The sequence below is a fragment of the Callionymus lyra genome, chromosome 7, assembly GCF_982586985.1.
Source record: "Callionymus lyra chromosome 7, fCalLyr1.hap1.1, whole genome shotgun sequence".
In the NCBI taxonomy this organism is placed as follows: Eukaryota; Metazoa; Chordata; class Actinopteri; order Syngnathiformes; family Callionymidae; genus Callionymus; species Callionymus lyra.
Genome location: NC_141824.1, coordinates 14,237,003 through 14,259,397, shown reverse-complemented (window position 1 = coordinate 14,259,397; position 22,395 = coordinate 14,237,003). Strand labels below are relative to the sequence as shown.

The following is a 22,395-nucleotide window of genomic DNA, read 5'->3' as shown; positions in this document are numbered from 1 at the left end:
TTAAAGGATTTCTACCTGAAGAAGAGGGAGGTTTGGGACCTAAGGAGGGAAGGCCGGGGGGCTGGCCTGGCAGCCGGTTCCTCGTGTAGACTCTCAGCTTGGGGTTGTTTGTTGTTGAAAGTGTGTCTGAACGTCTCGGTGACTCAAACGGATCGGGAAAGTCTATAAAGGTGAAAAAGAAACAGTGAATTAAACTTGTTCTGGAATGTATTTGTCTTTCTCTTGATTCAGCTCACCTGACATGGGCGGTGGGCTGTGTGCTATGGTACGGTTCTCCTCAGGAGCCGTCATGGCCTTTATATCAGACTCCACCAACGGAGGGTGACGGACCAGAATCCTGCAGGTGTAAACACAGCGCTTCCTGGCATCTAACGTGCTCCAATAAACCCTCGAGGACCTGGAAGAAAAAGACTTATGTTATGCCTTAAATGTTAACAAATCTCTCATTGTTTAGCACAAATGCATTTTACTTTATAAATTAATATACTTGAAATGTTTTAAGCTTTGGTAAAAGGAAGAGATTAGACAGACATTTGGAATACAACTATGAGCATAATTTGATCCTTTTCGTCACCTGCGTTATAGTTTTATGGTTTGTTAACATTTCATCTGTAATCAAATATTATAATCTAGTCATTTGTGTTACACATGCAACAATTTGTATTAGGTTAAAAACATTTTGGTAAGTATAAAAACGATTCAAAAGCTGATGTCTTAATGTCTTAAAACATACTTATAATTAGAAATAAAACAACTTTCAGTGATTCTGTAAAGCTGCATTTAGTAACTCTCTGTAGTATTGCTTGCTCTGTTATAAAATACTCTTTCAGTATCTTTTGTTTCCTCTTATAGACTTTGAAAATTGTCTATTTATTTATGGTTTCCTTTGGAAATCAAAATAACCACCAATATGAATTCTAAGGTTTTCCCTACACATAAAATACTATAGAAGTTAAGCCTTGTGTTTTTTCTTATTTCAAAATCAATATACTACGTTGTATTTTAAAGATAAATGATTAAACATTGTTTTTCTATAATTTTTATCAAGTGAATTTTTTTTTTCAATATAACATCTGGAGATATCTTGTCATTAATGTGGTAAATATATTCCACTACAACTGCATTTTCCCAAATATACTTACTGGTAGCCAACTGGAAAAAGTTTGTTTTTGCTGTCAGAGAGTTCCGTCAATATCCCCAAACAGTCAATGGTCATGGCACCTGCAACATAGACATTGATATCAACATTTTATTAAAGAAAAGATGACTTTTCTCCTTCTGTAACTCTTCCTCGTACCGATCATCATGTGGACATTTTCCGGCTCTAACCCAGCGAACCACTTCCTCCTCAGTCTGACTCCTTCCAAATCTACCAGGATTCTTCTGGCCACCTCGAAGCCTGACATCACCTGAGGCCACCAGAGAATCATTGATGAGATCATTAAACAAGAAAACACAGGAATAAACACAAGATGACTCGTGTAGCTGTAACTGTACCTCTCCCTTGATGAGATCATTGTGCTTTGGACAATAGACTTTTCTGTCCATCAGGAAGATGCAGTGGCCCCGGCGGGCGCACATGAAGTGGTAATTGTTGGGACACGAGGCGAAACAGCAGCCGACCGTGGCTCCGATCTTTTGACACATCTCACAGCGCTGGAAGAAAACAAAAAACAAGTGGGATGTCAAAACGACTAACTATAGAAACTAACAATGTGTGGGAACATGTTTCTCACCTGCTTCTTCCCTCGTACGACAGCCAAGTGGACATTCTTCAGAGCGCCGTCTTCATCCTCGAACACCTCGGCGGACCACAGGGCACAGTTCACGTGGGTCCATTCGTCTTGGCCGATATAGATCAAGCGGCCGCACTCCTGAACATTGAAGGGATGATAAAATCAAAGATTGTGTCTTTTTTTTGTAAATGAGACAAAATGAATCATAAAATAAGGGGGAAAAGAGAAATTTCATAAGCAAATAGAAAAGTTAATTTCTTATTTTAATTCTCTTGACACTGTCTCAGACTAATATCGTCACGGCATGTACCTTTATTAAAATCGCAGAATCATATGATTGTGTCTAATCTCTATCCAAGCACCTAATCGTTTAAGAGTTTACTTTTATAGATTTTTAATTCAGTTATTTATGTTTTGTACTCTGTATTATTTTCCTTTATTGTTTTTCCAGTTGAGTTAATTCAAAATATGAAAAAACCTTTCAACATTCTTTCTCTCTTCATTTCTGATATCGTTAGTGTATTGTTATTCAGTGGATCTTGGCCTTCCAATAAAAAAGTTACATAAAAAAATAAAAGATTCTGTCAAAGAGTGATGTCTTACGTTGGTGTTCTCATCCCCATATTGCAAACACAGAGCACACTGTCTGTGATCACTGACGCCCGGTGGAGGAGGAACGTGAGGAGGCTCCTCAAAATCTGAAGTTGGGGGAGAAGACAAAAATGATTAGAGGTTTTTCTCCAACACTGAATTATACATTTGTAAAGTCGGAAGCTCAAAATCTACCCGGTAATAGTGGAGGTGGTGGGGGTAGAGGAGGAGGAGCAGGTAAGGATGGGACGTCTGCTTCGTGAGGAGTCTTGGGCTGTGGAGCTGGGATGATCTTTTTCATGAGATGCTGATGTCCAGCGCGGGAGAGCTCCAGCCTCTCCTGCCACTGAGCGTAGTTGTGGTCCAGAGAAGGTGGCAGCACAGCGTTGGGAAGGAGGGAGCTGTTGGCCATGAACAGAATAAAAAAAAAAAAAAGAATGTTTTGTTACTTAAGAATTGCAATAGCGACAAGACATTTTTGGCCATTTTTAATCCACCTTGTTCATAACCTCATCAACCAGGATTGCTAAATAATTGAATAAACTTCACACATTTCTTCTGGTCTGGTACTTCTTCAGTTCAGTTCAGTTCATTTTTAAGTGTGATTTTGAAGCAAGCAAATCTGAGGCTGGAAATATTTACTTCTTCATGCTGAGAAATCTTTGTTTGTAATCATTTTAAAAAGATTGATAATGTTCTGTAGTACCAATATACATTAAATAATGTATGTAAGGGACAGATTATTATACTTTTATGGTTTTCCAAATAACCATCTGGATCCCCAAGCCTCAATGCAGGAAGAACTCCATTATTACAGAACACTACTGCCACCTGTTGTCCCAATCATCTCATTGTTATTAATTATATTTACATGCTAAACATAAATAGCGAAATAGAGATTAAATGAATAAAATAAAATAATTAAAGATATTAAAGTTGAGCACAATATGGTTCTAGGTCTTAAGTTAAAATAAAATCAAGGTAAATGTTTTTGTGTTCTCTTGACAAAATAGACAATTCTTCTTAGAAGGAAATCAGCTCAAACTACATTACTGCATTACAGTCAAATAAACATTTCTCCATCTGCAACATGTAGACAGGCAACCACTTACTAACTCTAAAAACATATTTTCAAAGGATGGAGAAACTGATAAATGAAAGGCAAACGTGTCCCTAAAGCTCTTATAAATTTCTTGAATGCATATTGATAAAACAAATTATCTTCTCTCTTGGCATTCGTGCATACTATTCATGTCAACCTTCATCCTTATAAAATAGGAAATAAAACCAAAGAACCTTTTTTTTCTACTCAATTTTCTCTACAATTTAATCAAGATCAAATTCAATTTATTCATCCGTCAAAGTCGATCATAACACAGCAGCTAAGAGAGGATGATCCTTCTGAGGCCCCTGAGGCTCCGAAGTAAAAAGATAAATAAACCAGAATTAGACCACAAACATGCAGGAGCGAGCCTCCGAGTGAAATATGACTCTGGTAATCTTTGCCTCACACAAAGCGTGGAGATGAGGCTCAGTAAACGCTCCGGGAAAGCCGATAGCCCGAAGAGAGTGGAGTGTGAATGAGGCCTAGAGTTGTGCGTTTGTGTGTATACAGTTACTCAACAACAGCACATGATGGATTCAGAATAGACAGACCGGAGGATTTTGTGTTTGTCTTCTAGAACATCGAAAGCATGACGACAACATACTTGTGGCTAGAAAATCAATCTAATTTCAAATAAATCTCACTCCAGAAGTTGATTATTCTTTTTGATCAGCATGAAGAGGCAACAACATTCCACTAAATGACGAGTTCGACTTTTACAACGGCAATCTGCCAACTGCTCGTCGACCAAATATCCGAGGTCAGCCGGGCCAACATGTTTGATAAATATTAGTCGACTGCACTTCTGGTTTCATCTCATTCACTGAAGTCGGTGGAACGACTCCCAGAGAAGCCACAAGCAACTCTTCATTTCGATAATTACAGACTGAGAAAACTGCACAGCATCCTCTCAACTTCCAGAGCAGCTAGAGTGCTGCTCTGGAAGTTGCTCAGTATGAAGTTCAAACATGACCATAGCTGCAACAGAAATATGAATCCAACTTATAAAGAGAAAATAAGAAGAAGAGCGGAAATAAAGATAAAGATTTCGATTTAAAAAGAAGAAGTTAATCAAAAACAGGAAAATACTCACTTGGCAGAACCACTTCGCTTCTCCCAGAACTTGCACTCTTTTACTCTGAACCATGGAAAGATTCTCTCCATTTGCTAGAAAAAAAAAGTAATGTTAAGGAAAGGTTAGAACTCTTAATTCAGAAATTATGAAAGTCTTCTATCTGGATTTCTTATGATTTCATCTCACATTGAACCATTTTGTTTCCTCCCTAGTGACACCTTTCCTCTTTACATCTTCCATTAACCTCACTGGTTCTCCTCCTTTTTTTCAGGCATCTCCATCTCCATCTGTCTTCACATCTCTTGTCTCACACCTGAGCTGTTGCTGTGACACAATCGTCTCTTACTTTGTCACTCCTGGAGAGAGCCTCAGTATCTTCATCTCTGACTCAAAGACAGGTCGTCTTAACGATACATGGTGGCGACTCTCGCTTATCTCCTGTCGTCTTCACACTTGAACTCACGCGTTTGCTCCACCTCAACTCCCTGCATCTCCACTGCTCGCCTGCCTCTTATTCACAGCTTCAGAAAACATCATCATCCATATATTTTCATGATATTGTCATGAAATATGGATGGTTCTTTCTCACCCAGATGAAGTAAGACTTGATGAGGCTATTGGCCTTCCTGCTGTCGGGCTGATGCTGTTCATTATTGATGGATGTCTGGATGATCCGCGCGATATCGTCGCTAAACTCCATCTGAAATGAGATTGAAGGTTATGGTGTGAGTTACATGGAAGTATATCAGTGCCGTCACAATATTGAATGGTTCAAATTTTGAAACTTTAATTAAAAACACTTTTTTAAATAATTGGATCAAACTAAAATGAAAGCCTTTACGAAATTTACAAAAATTAATATATTTACTGTTTATGTATATATATATATATATATATATATATATATATATATAAAAATCAATGTCAAACTTTTTCTAAAAAATGCCTTAATAGGGAAAATATTTAATATTATTTATTCGATTATTTAGAAAAGTTGAACCATTCAATAAATATATTTTTTTAATTAAACCTATTCAACCTTCAATAGAAAAGTGACTGAATTCAATTATTTATATTTATAAAATAAAAACAATAATTCAATGATTAAAAAAAAAAGATTTTTATACTAAAAGTTTAAAAAATGTTAAATTAAAACATTCCTTATTCTGATGGCTAGTATTTTTATTTTATTGTTTTTACAGGAATTAAACATTAAAATTCCAGTCACAACCAAGACTGATACTGTATATATATATATATATCATATGTCATGAGTGATTTGCTGAGTGAGACTTTAAATTCAACAACAAACTTGCTTAATAACACTTTAACTTCATTCTTAAGTGGCAAATGTGGAGTTACCCACATAAATCCCAGAACATTGTTCTTCTAATGTTACCAATGATGATTCAAAGCAACAAAAATGAACTATTTTAATCAGAGATAATCAAAAGCACGCACCACTGAGTGGTAACATCCTCGGTCCATCTTCTTTTGAACCAACTCCAGATTTATTGGTGCTTCGCCGGGAAGAGTCGTCTTAGCCTCCGTCAAAACTGGAGGATCCGGACCCTCGGGGGAGCGACGGGATGGAAGACTCTCCTCCGTCTCTGGATTCAACTCTGGAGGTTTCACCGCCTGCACATATGACAAGCATTAGATGGTGCTCATCACAAATGTGTTTCCAAGCATCAAGAGTTCTTACCCGTCTGTAGCGCAGCAGGTGAGTGGAAGTGCGTGAGTTGAGCAGTGCTGTGAGGACGTGACGAATGCATCCCTGAAGTTCCCTCTCTAGTGCTGTACGCCATTCGGCGGGGTGACGTTCTGTACATTTGGTGCACGTGAAAGCAACTCTTTCGTGCTTTGACTTCGACAGCAGCTCAAAGATATCATCTGGAAAAAAGATGTCACACGTCAGACGCAGATTTTTGAAGCATTTCTCATTTTTTCATTCTTTTACAATCTCTAAAAAAAGTGAACTATGAATTGATGTTCTTTCGGTTGTAATTCATTTCTACTCTCATTTTACTTATTTACTCAATTATCTTTGTTTAATTATATCTTTTGCTTAACTATTTGTTTCTATTCTAAATATAATGCATCTTATTGTGTGCCAATAATGTTTTACTCGACAATAAAGAGATTGTTAATTTATTTACCAACAACAGTTCATCAGACTGAAACATAAAATAAAACAAAGCTATAATTTCTTATAGAACAAGGAAGACTATTAACAGTACTAACAGAAAAAGTACAATAAATTAACTTTAGAATGACTTATAAATGCATGACAATTATAAAGCACATTTAGGAAATTAAATATAGAAGAACACAGATAAATATTTAAGATAAGACATTTTTTAAATCAATTATAGGGACAATGTTTCGGAAGAACACATTTTTCTTAAAAATGGTAGGTTCAGGAAGTTGGTCAATTGAATTACTATTATTTTTTTCAATATGACGACTTACCAGAGAGGTTCTCACACTTGGCATGGACCCAAAGTTTACAGCGGCCACACTGCATTCTCTTGCTGTGGTTCTCCTCGTTCTCGTTACCCTTTTCACAAAGTGGACAGACGTGTCCTGAGGGAGGATCAAGAAACAGACACACAGAGTTAAAATGTAGACCGTTTAAAAAACAAACTACAACAAACTGTTCAGATGATTTGTTTTTTTGCTACCTTTTGCAAAGAGTTTGGCACAATCGTGACACATGGAGAAGTCCTGTGACCACTGGGCATCCTTTGACTTTCCTGGTTTCGTGGCTCCACAGGTCTTACAGCGCACACACTTGGTGCAAATCTGAAGAGAAGATGAGTCAAAGTAAGTTTAGAAAAAGGACATGTTGAAGCAGCTCTGCAATAGTAAAGTACAACAGAAGAGTGGATGCTGTTGGTTTTGACAGATTCGTACCCAGATTCTCATCTTTTTGGTGGGGCTTGTTGGGTAGTTGGGACCCAGGCACTCGGGGTGGTAGCTGTTACGGCACTTATCACACTCTAGCAGCTGCTGCTGTGGTGAAGCGAAGAAGAAAAACTCAGTATTTGTTGTAAAATGTACAAATTAAACTACATTTCTGCAATCAAGAGTTGGCGCACATATGTAACAGTTGGTTTGTGGTAGAACTTTTTCAACAGGGATAGATGTCATACTTTATTTTTGTGTTGCTGGCGACCACAGGCTTGGCAAAAACGACACCTTCGACAACACCAGTTTTCGTACTGTTCATGGATCGGACGCTCTGACTCCCCCAGACAGAAGAGATGGAATGGCTCACAGCAAACCTGGCAGAAGACAAACTACAGAAGAAAGAAAAAAAAGAGTTACAGATATGGTCGTGCAGTTGTTTGAGAGAGAAATGTATCGAACTTTCAGCCGATCAAAGTGTCTGTTTGGTGCTGCCTGGAAGAACTATTAAACCAACATTTTATATTGAATTTAAAATGTTATTAATTACAAAATATTTAGTTTAGGACATTTATGTTTTAATTATTGGAATTAAAATAGTAAAATATCTAAAAAACAATGTACCATTCTTTAAATAAACAATTAAATGAAAACAAATTCAACCTTCAACCTATAGAAATGACTGAATTCCATATTAAAACACATCAATTAAATTCTACTTTAAACCCTAAACTTTGAATATTTTAATTGAAATGTTTAAACATTTGCAAAGTTAAAATTATCAATTCAATGTTCTGATGGCAATGATAAACTTGAATCATTATTTTTTTACCTCAACATTTCCGCTGCTGGCACACAAGAAGCAGAGAACTCTGGGCTTGACAGGAACCGAGGTGAGCAGGCTGAGGCCACCAGCCCCCCACACCTTCTCCATATCGTGGTCCCTCTTGAAATCCACTCTGATTCGATGCACTCCGTCGCAGGATGCTCTAGACTTTGCTTGGACCCTAGTCGAGGGAGTGCTCTGCCAGTTTAAAGTACAGCTGTTTGGGGGTTTAGCTGTGAGCACCTTTGGAGTAGATAAGAAAATGAGGTGAGTGCAGAATGCCGGAAAACTAATTTTGGAATTTGATGAATTCCTACCTTCTCTTTTGGTCTCTCTGTCTGAGATAAAGGAACTGTGCGTGACGCTGGCTTCATCAACTGTTTTGCATTACCTGAGTAACAGCGAAAGAAAACAATTATAGACAAATTAAGACTTAAAATGTAATTTAAAAAAAGCTGCTACAAGTTTCTGACCTGCATCCAAAGCCGTGTTGGAGCTCTGTGATAATGGCGGCGGAGATTTCTTCTTGGTTTCGCTGGAATTAATCTTGGGAGAGGCGTCCTTTTTCGGAGGCGTTGGACTGCTTGGTAGCCGCTCTTGCTGTTGAAGTGGTTGATAAGACGGCGTGGACTGTGACGGGGAGTTCTGGGCTGATGACGAAGTAGAAGAAGACGAGGATGACGAAGAAGACGATGTCGAGGACGAGGAAGAGGAGGAAGAAGACGAGGCAGAGGAGGAGGAAGAGGAGGAGGAGGAGGAAGAGGAGGAAGACGCAGGTGCAGTCTGCTGTTTCTTCTTGGATGAGTTGCTTTCTGTGACGCTCAGCGTTTCCGGGTCTGGGGTTAAGTCCGGCGATTCGGCTCGGTCAGAGGCGCCGCATGCAGTCTGTGTGGGTTCAACCGGAGAGGGGGATGATGCCAGTGCTGGAGAGGATTGTTTCGATGAAGGCTTTGACTTCTCCTCTCCATGTTTATGTGGAGGAGTATCAGTCTTTCTGTGTGGCAGTTCCTCCTTCGTTGGTATGATAGTGGTTTTCGGGGCAGACTCGTGTCCCTTCGCCGGATTGAGACCTTCCTTCCTTTCGGACATTTTGTTCTTCTTCTTATCCTTCTTGCCTTTTCCTTGCTTCTGAAGAAACATCTTGGAGGGCATCCACTGAAGGTTCTGACACTTCCTCATCCTGTGGATGGTTACAACAATTAATGTATCTGAATGGTTTCCACACTTTTGCAGTAATCTTCCAGGAATTGTACTTACTTGCAACACTGCTTCTTGATATTGCGTCCTCCAAACTTGGGCTTGTCCAGGCAGTTGGTACAGACCCCACAGTCCTCTGGCACCTGGCAGCCTGCACACTGACCGCACCGTCTTGACCGACGACCCTTTTTGGGTGGAGCTTCGGTGATCGTCTTCTGGCGGGTCTCACGAGGCTTAATGGGAGGCGTTTGAGGTTCTGCTTCCTCTGAGCCTGCCACTGATGACTTATCTGTAAGAACACGAGCAGATACTTTATTTTAATACTTTGCCACTTGATGAGTTATAAAATGAGTAGAGACACTAAATAATGAATTGAGTAATTGTGTTTTGTCTTTTTTTTTAACAATCTAAGTAAAGATAAATCAAATTAATTGTATATATCTGTAGTAGAAAAGTGGTTAAATCCTGTGCTCTCTTTACCATCATTCCCCATGGAAGATAGGATCTTTTCTCTCTCCTCCCAGGGCAAGGCACTAAGAGTGGGCATGTCATCAGGAAACACTGCCCGATTTCGTCCAAGAGCCACTGCTGCTCGACGACAAACATGCTTGATCCGAGGCCCACGAACTGAAGTCTCAGAGGAGTCACTCTCCTGGCCCTGCATACAAATGACAGGAAAATATATAAATAAACAATAAAACATACTATTATTTATATTCTATTTATATTCGGTTTAAACATTATATCGAGTGAAACAAAAAACTTAATACAGCTTGTGTCACTGGGCTGCTTATTAAAGGATAATTTGTGAAGGAAATGAACTCAGAATGCTCTAATATTGAGATTAACTGTAGGGAATTACAACATAGCTCAGTTCAAAAGACTACTTCCAAAAGCCTCTTCTTAGAAGAGGCAATGAAACTTCTGAATAATGCATGAATCGCACATAATTCCCCTCAAGCAACACCCACTGTGGGACTTTCCAACTGTCAAGTTTCACTTTGAGTACAATTCCAGATTTTAATTCTGTTAACGTGACAGTGGGTGGAAATGAAAAGATGACGTATCATGGGCAGTTATCTAAAAAAATGTGTACTTGACACTTGTATCGAAACTGACCTGGATTTTCGTGGGGTCTGCTGGCTTCAGCTTGCTTTTCTTGATCTCGAAGAGCTGGGCCTTGGCCTTCTTAAGGAGCCCTACCACCCGTTTGTCCGCGTCAAGGAATGAGGCAGAGGGCGGTTTTCCGGGTGGTCCTGGGACGACTACTGTCTGCGGTCTTTGTATCTCATTCTCTTCATCCTCTGTGTCCGACTCCTTCTCGGTTGTTTTCCCCTTTTTAGGCACACGACCTTTAGCATTTAATATCGGACCAGTTGAACGAACCCCGCGTCCTTCAGACGAGATGCAGTCGGAAACATTTTCCACGGCTGTTTTCTTTCTTCCTGGTGCCTTCTTTGAAACGGTAGGTGAAACTGCATCTTCCATGTCCCTCCCAGGGAACAGATTGGAATTTGGTGAACTATCTGGAGTGGATACTTTACTTCTTTTTTCTAGATCCTTTTTCCCTTCTCTTTTATTCTCTTTTTCTCGATTTCTCTCACAGTCTCTTTCTTTCTCCTTTGGACACAGTTCCTGAGGGGCTGGTGTACTTTTTTCTTTACATCCTTTACCGTTCCCACGAACTGAATCCAGGGGACTGGGTAAAAAGAGAGGGAAGAGTGGAGGGGTGGAAGATGATGAGGTTGACAAAGACGTTGGATTTCCGGCAGGTGCTCTCCTGTTGTCAGGAATTCCCTGCGAGGCTCCCCCAATCGATACAGTCGAGAAAGTGCCAAAAGGAGCAGGAGTTAAGGCACTATTAGCAAGTGGACTTGAAGAAGGCCCTGGCAAGGAGCTGGGTTTACTATTGGAGACAGACCCTGTGAGCATTGACACCTCAGAAGAGCCCTTCATCATCGATATCTGGGTTCCAATTTGGCTGCTGCGTCTGGTCATTTTGTGTGTGGGAGAACGTTGGTGACCATGAAGGGCTGCGGCGACTAGTCTTTTCTTGCGGCGTGAAATCCTCTTGGAGCTAGAAGGGGTACGATGTGGCGACTGAGAGCCGGGACTGCTTCCAGATGATGACTGAAGGTTAACGGACTCGTAGATTCGAGAGTGGGCTTCGCTAGGAGTGAAGCGCGGTGCCCTGAGCAACGGGCTACGTTTCTGGAGTGGTGCATCGAAGCGGGCAGAAGAGGGATGTTGGTGTTGATGTGTGTGGGGGTGATGTGGAGAAAACAGACGACTACCAATTCCAGCTCCGCTGCCTTGTGCTGGGAATGTAACTGGTGTGGCTCCCCCTGCTCCACCGACCCCTTGGGGTAACAGGCCTACATCTTCGGCTGTGAGGGGAGGTGGACGGAAGTTATCAAATATGGGTTTACGAATAAGACCCTCCTTCGCATATTTGGCAGATGAAAAGCACTGTTGTTTAGGGTAGGACATGGATGTCCAGCGAAATGTGGGTTGTCTTAAAATCGAGCGGCTTCTTTTGTCCATCATGCTCGGGAGAACTGACGGGGCTGGCATGAACGTCGGAAGAGCGTGAGACATCCACGGCGACTGGGTGTGGTGCTCACTGATGGCAGAGGCATTTGCCGAAGCCGACAAGGAGGGCTGTGGTGGGGTCAGGAGTGGGGGAGGTGGAGGTGAAGAGGACGAGGAGGCATTTGATGAAACTTGCTGGGAATTTACAAGCGTGGAGGGAGACATCAGGGTTCCCGTCGGGGGGCTGATGATGGGTTTCTTGGCCACGCTAGTGTGCGGCTCTCTCACCACTTGGCTACGACTTTCTCGACCGACCATTTGGCCTCGCTGGTTACGGCGATTTCTGTCGGCGCGCTCGGGCTCAGAGAGAGGCGAGGGAGGCTGCGAGGTGTGTAAGACGTGGGTTTCCTCTTCCTCTTGAGAGACTGCAGAGTGCTCCTCTGCCTCCGACAGGGCTTCGACTTCCGATGCCTGGGAATCACACGAGGAGTCGTCCAAGCTGGGACTGCTGGACCTGGAGGATTCTGCAGATGACAGCTGCGAGGAATGTTGGGACACAGCACTCGAGCCGCAGGACGCTGCGCTACTGCTAAATCTGCCGTTAGCAGCATTGTTCGTATTGCTGTTCAGGAGGGTAGCAGCTGTCGTTGGGACACTCGGGATAGGGGCAGGTGGTGGTGGTGGAGGTAGGGAATCTTTAGGAGCTGTTGTGATGGTGCTTGTGGTGGTATTTGAAGTCGATGAAAGTGAAGCTGAAGGGACAGAGGAAATAGTTGGGGTGTGTTGGGTTGATGCAGCGACGGATGCAGGTGCCTCCAAGCGAGAGATCTTTGTCTGAGGAGGGGGTGATCCAAAGTTCCCCTCGTCCTCAATGAAGCGCTTTGGTGTTTTGATAATACGAAGCGAGACTGTGCTGACCACAGGCATGATAAACTGTCTGATATTTTTAAGCTGGGTTTTTCTGATGCCGACGTCATTGGACCTCGAGCCCTTGCCCCCAACCACCGCCCCCTTCTCCAATCGCTTCTGTGCGCCTTTCTTAGCACGCTGTAGAAGTTGTTTAGCAATGGTTGCATCAGTGCGTTTCGATGGTGGAACAATTCTGACTGGCTTTCTGTGTCGAGGACTTTTTCGGAGTTCCACTGTCCGGCCTGACTTGGAACGGGATGGCGATGCAGGTGCACCGGTGTTCTGGTCGTCATTCCGCAGCGTTGAATGTTGCAAGGTCTGTGGTTCTAAGCCCCTTTCCTCTCTTCTCAAGCTCAGCGCTTCCACGCTTTCATTTGCAGAAGACAGGGAAGCTGCTGCCTCAGCTTTGAGTCTATCTGCTGAAGGCGGTCTCCCCCGTCTCCGTCGAGGTACCCCAGACAAAGTCTTAAGCTTTGATTTTAGTGGGGCGAGCTTAGTTGATCTTTTAAGGTTGGCAGCTTTGGATTGACCTCGCCCTACTTGGGATAGCTTGGCATCAGAGTCATGAGGGTGGGACGAGCCAAGATGTGTTCTTTTAGCACCTCGCCTGTCTTTTCCCTCCTTAGCATCTTCATCCAATCCAGATGTTCCCTGCCCATTGTCCTCAGCTGAAGATTGGATTCCTGTATTCAAGGTTTTCCTTGTACTCGTGGACGGCGGGCGGCCTCTTCTCTTTTCACCTGTCCCGGGTGGCCTTCCTGGAAGTTTTTTCAGGCCATCAACCAATGGTTCGGGTGTCTCAGGTTTTGTGTCACTGGGCGAGGAATTAAACGTGGGGCAAGATGCACCTGAAGCAGTTTTCTGGGAAGTTGTTGTCCGCGGTGGACGACCTCTTGGCTTCCTATCCTGTATGAGTAGAGCTGCTGTGAAGTAGAATAATGAGATTTAGTGTGGATCGAGTGGTTTTGTATCAATACAACTTTAGTAAAAAAAAGTCTTAATGGTAAGTGATTAGGTCATTACCTGAAGAAAAATTATGTTGTTCATGCTCGGCGTCTGAACTAAAACCACCAAACCCCACTTCCTGAAAACAAAAAACAGACATCAGATTTTATTCGATACGGCCAAAGGATTTATTTTACCTAATTTCCAGACATTATACACGAGAAAATACACACAGACTCAGAGAAAGACACGAGGCTGTAAGTGAGTTAGTTTAGTACCAGGTTCAAAGTTCCTTCGCGTCCGTGTATGCAACGGTTTATTCTCTTATGTTTTTAAAAATCTCTCAATAGTGTTTCAATGAACTAGAGATGTAGTATAACTTTTATTTCTCACATTTTATCTACATTTCATAGATGCATATCCTCTCTGTTGACTCATAACTGGGTTCAACCAGAAGACCTGAGAAGCAGGACTCACACAAGGATGCGTCTTATCATCTTAAGAGTCAAGCGTGTGCCAGAAATGGTAGTGTGTGTTAAGAGTGGAGGTGAGAATGTCATTTTATCATGTTTATTTATAGCAGTGTGCCGGGATGCTGTCGAGGTCTTATTGGCCTACTTTGAAAAAACAGCTGCTCTCCGAGAGTCGTCCACACAAGAGCACGTGGAAGGAAGTGTCAAATCACGGCGTGAATCCGGAGAGAAATTGACGCGTGTGTAGTAAAAAAATTGGGAATAATCAAGTTCAGTGACGAATCATCATTTCCGCCTCATCTTTCTCAGCGTGTCTTTCTACGGCTCAGAGCCGACGGCTAAATTAGAAAAGTTGCTGCTGCCAAGCGAAGGTGACGAGTCATCATGTCTGACTCAACAGATGAGTAGGTTTTTTTGACATCATTGCACACTGCTCACATGATCACCTCCCAATTAATATTACATATAATCTATAAATAGTGGAGAAAAAAAAGATCTATGATGAATGAATTTATACGGTCACAACCGAATAATTCAACCTGACTCAACATTTTTCCAAATAACTAATAAAACAGCATTAAGATCGGGATGAGAAAATCAAAGCTGAATGCTTTCAAAGAGAGATGAATTATTATTCTAATCCCTCACATCTTCCTCAATAGTTTAGCTAAATCATGCACCATCATGTAACAAAGAATACTGTTGTCCCACCAATAAAAACCATGAAGCAAATCTAAACAACACGACGCCATAGAGTCTCACTTCAGCACAAGTTGTGTTAATAAGGTAGAATTATAGTATTGTATGTTCGATATAAAAGGTGGTTAGGAAGTATTTAACATGTTTGAGTCTTACTCAAATCTATACCGTGACAGTTCGAAGAACACCGCAGCGGACCAGTAATAACACGAAAGCTTAAAAAAACATTGCAGTTATCAAAACTGAGTAATAAAAGGTGATGAGTAAGAATATGTGCACACATTTTACAGATAAAGTGTTAAATCTCATTTCGCTTGTTCCATTTTTATAAAAGTTTTGTTTGTTTTTTGTCACTCCCATTATAAAAGTTGTTATTCAAAATCTCAAGCTAATGTTAAATAACTGTAAACACAACACAGGAGACTTAAGTGTTGATGATAGTATAACCAATTTCTGAAGGAGATCTCCAGAGGGATTAATAAAGTTTGTCTATCTATCTAGTATACAATAAAATATAGAACAGAAAGAATAAAATAATAAAAAAAACACAAGGAGTCACGATGCAAACAAGTCCAGGAAATACAAATAAAAACAAGATTTCTATTCAAAATAATTGTTTAGATTTTTCTCCTTTGAGTCGCAAAGAAAAATGTAGACATAGCAGAGGGTGTGTGGGGGGAGGGGTCTCCAGGCCCGACAAACACCAGTGAGAAAAAGGGGAGGGGGTTTACTAGAAATGAGAGGAGGGCAGAAAAACAAGGAAGCAACCTCCTGACCACATGGACCCTCAACAACAACACGCGCTAAACGGTCTCCAGGGAGTCGGAGAAAGAACGAGGTTTTGAGGTTTTGCAACGTTTATGCAAAAGTCTACTACACCCCTCATCTCGGCGTTCCTACAAACGGCCCCCTCTTCCCTTCCGCCCTCTTGTTTCTCCATCCCGCCGAGCCCCCCAAACGCATATTCAGTCACTCAATCACTCTTTTCCCGCCCACTGAACACTGAACAGAGCGGCAGCACGTGAGAACGAGCCTGCAAGGAAACCAGTAGAACAACAGAACAACATGTCAAAGAAGATCGGATAAATGAGGGTTACCAAAACTATATCATTCACCCGCCAAATTTCTACACATTTCTATTACCTGCTAACTCTAAACAAGAAAGAATACGGAGAAAAGTTAGTTTCTTCTAGGGGGTGTAAGGAAATAACTACACGTTTCAATATTACGATACATTTTTTGTGATACTGTATCGATCTTAAACAACAATATGTACATTTTGGGGGGTCATTTGTATTAACTTGTTTTTGCTTTCAAATATTTTTATCATAGTGCTTTTACGATGCTATGTTGCTGTGTTTTTTAGTTTGCTCAAATGTATATATATATATATATATATATATATACACACATTTATACTGTCGATGGAGTCTACTGACTCCTTCAAGAAACATCTTAAGACGTTTTTATTTGTTCAGGCTTTTCCTTGATTTTCTGGTACTCTTGTTGTGTTCTCAGTTTTATCTTGATCTTTAAAGTATATACTTTATTGAATATTGTTTTGATTGTTTAAGCGCTTTGTGACCCTGGTCTGGAAAAGCGCTATATAAATAAAAATTACTTACTTACTTACTGTGCACTTTTGTTGGGGGTACAAAGAAAGAATTGGGGCGTAGTACCTATGACAATAAACGCTTTGAATCTTGAATCTTACGGTTTATATTTCAACAAACCATGTTTAAAATGAAATCATTGTATCATTTTTATTCACAATTAACATGTAAATATTCACTGCGTTTGTTAATGTTAGCTTTGCAATTAAACATCCAGCCCGCTAGGTGGCAGCAGTCGTTATGACCTCTCCAGCTAAAGAAACTATGAAATCCTGTGAGATCCTGGCGGTGACTGAGGACGAGAGGATACAGTTGAAACCAGTAGCTTTTAAATCTGACGTTTTAAAAATATTTTGGTTTCAAAACAAATAAAAGACTTCATTAAGAGTCATGTGATCTGTATACTCAACAATACTACCAATATATCCTTGTATCTACAGCATCGCAATATATAGTATCGTTGTATTGTGACATGTATAGCATCACCAGCATCTTCCCAAAACACACTCCTAGTTTCTTCTCTGCCTAGTTGTAGATTTGTGACGGAATGATTTTAAGAATACCAAGTACAAGTATCATCATAAACTCAAAGACCTTTGCTGTTCTCGGTGGATCAATGGAATCTAATAAAACACAGGAGCACAACAAAGAAGAGGGATGAGAGTAAAATGGTTTGACAGTTGAATCATCCTTCTCATCTCAGATGTAGCCCAGGAGAATAGGATTTGTCGCTCGGTGATCCGACGATCGCATGACTGGCTTTGAGTAAATGATGTGGTCCTGTGGGCTGCATCTATCCATTTGCTTAGCTCAAATCCACATGTATGACTCACAACCAGCCATGACCTTTACATGCGCCACTAGCCTGCACTGGAAACTGTCAAAGGTACCTTTGACCACCTGGTACTTTATAAACTACATACTATACTAATCAACCTTGATTTTGAATGCGATACTTAGCATCATTAAGTGTTGGTACGACCACAAGTCGACTCAACTGATGATCGAGAAGAGAAAAATCGAACAAGATCACACCTCAGTGTTTGCTAAAACGGAAGTTGGGAGGGACTTTCCCTACACATCTGAAAAAAGTTTCTCGATCATCACTATGACTGTTATTCAAAGTGAAAAAAACTCATAACCAACCTAGAGGTAAAATGAGGACAACAACATATCCATCTATGGAACTACCTTGAAAAGTTGTCAGATGTGGCTCAATTTAATGAGGATTTACACATGAATCAAGTGTTAAGTTAGTCGTACTAACTTCAGAAACTACTTATGTCCAAAATTGTTTGCGCAAGTCTCACACGGACCAAATGCTCAAGAATGTGTCGAATGCCTGAGATGATTGAAAACCCAGACGGTGCAGTAGTGTGGCAAATACCTCACCTTCAGCAACCAAATTGTCCCACACGGCCATCAGCGTCAAAATCTAGGCCACCACAACAACTCGAATTGGATGCGTAAATAATGCTTTTTAAAGCATATTAAATATATTATTTGATATATAGATACGCATTACAAAATTAAAGGTGATGTAAAAACATATTAAAAAACAAAAATACTTCAAAGCGATGTAGTGAGAGATGTTTCCCATGTATTGAAGTCTAAATTAAATGCCACCAATCGCTTTAAAGTAATCGTGATAAGCTTCAGATTACATTGACATTCATACTGAAGCCATTATATTTATTGGTTTATCAAGTAAATGCTAGCTGGCAATATTACATTGAGACAACATAAAGTGAATTATATGATCTAGAATAGTTTTAAAATAAAACAATATACATATAAGGAAGGTTGAAATATCTAAAATAATCATATATACTTACAGTTCCTAAAAAGCTATCACATTATTAAGTAATAAAAAAGCTGCTCACAAGTTCAATATCAATACATTCATTAAAAAAATGAATACTCCCCGGAGTTCAATGGTACATGTTGGGATGTACATGTAAGGTAAAAAAAAAAGCAATTGTTAGTGGCTTCGGTGACAGCAAGAATCATTAGTCTTGGACATGTTTTGGTGCATTCCAGGAAGCTCTCAGCTTGCATTTCTTGCAAAGACCTTATGCCTCATCCCTTCCTGGAATGTAAATTAGCTATGAGATCATACTTCTCTTCACCCCTCTGATGACACATTCACACAAACTTCCCCCAACAGCACCAAAGACCAAACAAGAATACAAAGCAGGAACCTGTGTCTTCCAAAAAAGCCATTTGGGTTCAACGTTTGGAGAGTATTTTTTTTTTTTTCAAGCATGAGATTATTTTTAGCCGCAGACGTAAGGGGTGTTTCTTTTTTACCCATCACCCATAGCAAAAGGTAAGTATTTGTTTGGAGGTGCTCCAACTGCTTCACATGTGCTGGTCAGACTCAAACTCAGTCCAGGGACACTTGTTTACTGAAACAAATCTCAACTGCTTTGACATGGAATGAATGTCAGAATTTGTTGTTTTCACAACTGGAAATAAATACATGTATTCTACAAGATTAATTGATTTGCTTTAAATATATAGTTACAGTTACATAATAACATATATCTGGTGAACTAGTCAGTGTAAAGTAAAATATTGTGCTTTTTTTCTTTACGTCACATACCCAAATACTAGCTTTGCAACATTTTGTTTTATCAAGTAGTATTGGAAGTACACAAAATAATTAAATGGGAGAGACAAAAGTGGATGATTCTGCGAGATCGCAACCATCCCACAATCCTTTGCAAAATTGTGAAGTACTAAGAAAAGCCCTAGGATAAACTAGTATTAGTTTGGGTTCCTGATGTCAGGAACTGGAGTCCAAACGGTTAAAAAGCGAGTAGGGCTGTAGCGATACCCTCGTATCATTTTTGGGGGCCATTGAATTTTAATGACATCTTATGATTGTTCCACTCTCTTTTGGTTAATTATTAAAACTAAAAGCCACATTTTTAACAGCAGCTGGGACCTGCTGTATATACGATTCTCTCATCCCTTGCAGGGAATCTCAAGGTTTCATTGTTCCTTTGGTAGTAGATTTTTGGTGAATGTGTTTTTAAAAAAAATAAATAATTTAACTTCTGATGACTAACGATTCAAAACAAATACAGTTAAATATCAAGTGTGTATTGAAATTTTCCTACACCCCTACAAGCGAAACGAATATCGTCGCCGACCATGACCAAAACTTTGCCTTCTGTGTGGCAGACACTACTTTGCACCAGAAGACATCCAGGAGGTCACGGAGGTTGACGATAAAAACCCCTAAAACACGTGCACGGCTCACCCACGCACACACACAAAGAGTAAGAAGGACACAATTGCTGAGGTGAAAGCTCCTTGCCCGCCCGCCGCTGCAGAATAAAGCCATGGATGGGAGGGTCTGTGACTAATTCTCCCCCCAGCGTTGTCCCGTACGGAAGAGGGGGGCTTCCTCCACCCTTTGATATCACTGCCGGAGCTCTTTATGCCGCCTGCACTTTGTGAGAGCTAGACACAAAGCTTCCTACTCCAATCCACACAGTGTCTCTGGGATGGGTACGCGGGCGGAGGGCAGGGATGGGGAGGGGTCTTCCATTTAAATAGGCCAAACACCTGCTGAACTGAAACCCCTTCTGCCCATACACACACACACACACCATTTCTCTCAAACCAGTGGAATGATGCTTTTCACCATTTGCACTCTGGGACACAACTTTTGGTGACACATTTGATCATGTTATACGGAGCTATAAGAAAAAAATAAAAATATACAAGGGTGTTGTGAATGCGTTTTAAAGGGTCAAATGGAAACTATCCAGAAGTTACATTTGAGCAAATAAACAAAAGAAAGCAAACGCCCTCAATTGGACAGCAGCCGTCAGCAAGTAGCCTTTTGAGTTCCTGCAATAGGCTTAGTAATCCATTTCAAAGTGGCAGCTGTCAGAAGAAAAGTTGCTTTGCTTCTCAGATGGGCTTGTGTGTCTGAAGTGGATTTGGGGTCTTTATGTATGGAAGGAGGAAGGAGGGGTGGGCCAAGTGTCCGGCTGCCGCTCTGTTCAGGGTTACGCTGTTATCTCAGCATGCTGCAATGAGCCGGAACAATCCTGCCCCAGTCTGGCCAGACAGCCACTACACTGATCCTCCATGAGATCCACCTCTGAGCACAGGCTACAGAGATGTAAAGAAGTAGATGTTTCACAAACACACACTTTGGTTTATAAATATAACGCCTTATTGTTATGTTACATTTAAACTATCTTCGATTTCTGAATCAATTATCATCCAAGTACTGTTTGAAAAAAACATTAAACAAGAAAAATAAGTACAACTTGTTAAAGTGCAACATGGAGAAAATGTCTTTGCACGGTATACTTGTACTAATAATATACATTGTGTAGGATGTCACAACTATGAATGTCTTCCATAATATTTGTTATTCATTTATTTCCTTATCCTTCAAGGATGCTATATAGACAAGAGCTAAGCATTGAATAATACCACATATTACTTTCATCACATTGTTATAATACAGATATAATACGTATAAAATAAAAGTTGTGATGCAACCAAATGCAAATTTCATGTGACGGTATTGTTCTCAAAATGATCAAAGTTATCTTTTATTCGGTTGAATTGTAGCAGCAGATTGGAAAATGTTCAAAAAGACTCATAGCCGTTGTGCAATCAAACATATGTGTTTGAGGTATCCCTTGTGTTGTCTCCGAATGAAGGTGACCGACCTGCGCCAATGCATATATATTTATTTCTGGAAGCTAGGAGGTTGTTTGGGATACCTCAAACACAATTGTTTTTGGCCACTGGGTCTTTTTGACCCAGATGCTTGACATAGAAAAAAAATAAAATTAACATGGGTTTATTTAGTAGGAAAAATCCTAATCTTTCCTAACATCAGGCACTTGGAAGTTACTGAGAGTAAGGTATTCAAACATGGTTAATTTTAAAATGTACTTTTAGATTAACTGTCGCAGAATTTATCAGTTTACCTATTTTACCGGTTACCATTACATCCCAAGATAAAAATTGCAACAAGATAGATGAGAAAAGACTAGAAAGCAGGGTATGTGAAGCGTCAAGTTTCTTTACAAAACTACAGCTCATTGTAGATGGTATTACACATATCATACCTTTTTTAGTGGGTAAATAATTTATGTTTCTGAACTCAAATAGTGGGAGATAGAGATATCTGTGACTCAGCATTAACCGATATCAAAAACCTGATTGATGTACTGGTTTAAAAATCCACAAATATGATATGGAAAGGATTAAGGATTCAACTGGGAGAAACTGAAAGTAAATGACCTACACACGCACAAACATGTCATGGGTCATAAAATGCATTTCCTAATATTCCAAATGTATCCAATTACAAGCAAATGTAGTCATGCGTGTATTTGATATCGGGAGGTCAATCAGCGTTGGTTCAGGTTTTTGCTAAATGTTTTCATTACTGTATGTTAAACAATTTATGGCTTGTTTGTTCTATCTGGGCAATTAATTTAATCTGGCCCAAATTTTATTAATTTAACATTAATTAATTGATTGATAATTATTAACATCATTATAACATACTGAAACCTTCTTCGCCGTATTTTTGTTTAGCAAGCTTTCCAATGATATCAGCCTTTAAATTGGGTAAATGTTAAGCAAGATTTAACAAAAAGGTAACTCAAACTCAAATATTGAACCCTACTTAGTATTAAAGTGTAATTTATGTGAAAACCCAACTCTCCTGACTCACTCACGTTTCAAATGTTGAAGTCTTCCTCTCCAAGATGCAGTAAGTCCCTCATCATGACCATA

General features: G+C 40.2%; 1 protein-coding gene across 3 annotated transcripts in view; it reads right to left on the bottom strand.

Moving 5' to 3' along the window:
• kmt2a (lysine (K)-specific methyltransferase 2A) overlaps positions 1–22,395 on the bottom strand; it is a 38,545-nt gene that overhangs the window by 12,940 nt on the left and 3,210 nt on the right. The window contains exons 2-24 of one of the 3 annotated variants that reach the window (XM_087796080.1): positions 13,905–13,965; positions 10,560–13,804; positions 9,921–10,098; positions 9,501–9,729; positions 8,717–9,423; positions 8,561–8,634; positions 8,250–8,486; positions 7,663–7,809; positions 7,424–7,522; positions 7,192–7,312; positions 6,980–7,093; positions 6,213–6,400; positions 5,969–6,145; positions 5,097–5,207; positions 4,526–4,599; positions 2,523–2,728; positions 2,340–2,434; positions 1,737–1,874; positions 1,498–1,656; positions 1,298–1,409; positions 1,143–1,221; positions 237–397; positions 16–162 (exon numbers count right to left, since the gene is read on the bottom strand). In XM_087796080.1, the coding sequence (XP_087652206.1) occupies positions 16–162; positions 237–397; positions 1,143–1,221; positions 1,298–1,409; positions 1,498–1,656; positions 1,737–1,874; positions 2,340–2,434; positions 2,523–2,728; positions 4,526–4,599; positions 5,097–5,207; positions 5,969–6,145; positions 6,213–6,400; positions 6,980–7,093; positions 7,192–7,312; positions 7,424–7,522; positions 7,663–7,809; positions 8,250–8,486; positions 8,561–8,634; positions 8,717–9,423; positions 9,501–9,729; positions 9,921–10,098; positions 10,560–13,804; positions 13,905–13,965 (6,859 nt within the window). The remainder of the gene's footprint in view (positions 1–15; positions 163–236; positions 398–1,142; positions 1,222–1,297; positions 1,410–1,497; positions 1,657–1,736; positions 1,875–2,339; positions 2,435–2,522; positions 2,729–4,525; positions 4,600–5,096; positions 5,208–5,968; positions 6,146–6,212; positions 6,401–6,979; positions 7,094–7,191; positions 7,313–7,423; positions 7,523–7,662; positions 7,810–8,249; positions 8,487–8,560; positions 8,635–8,716; positions 9,424–9,500; positions 9,730–9,920; positions 10,099–10,559; positions 13,805–13,904; positions 13,966–22,395) is intronic. The other 2 variants (XM_087796082.1, XM_087796081.1) reach the window with 2 other exon arrangements.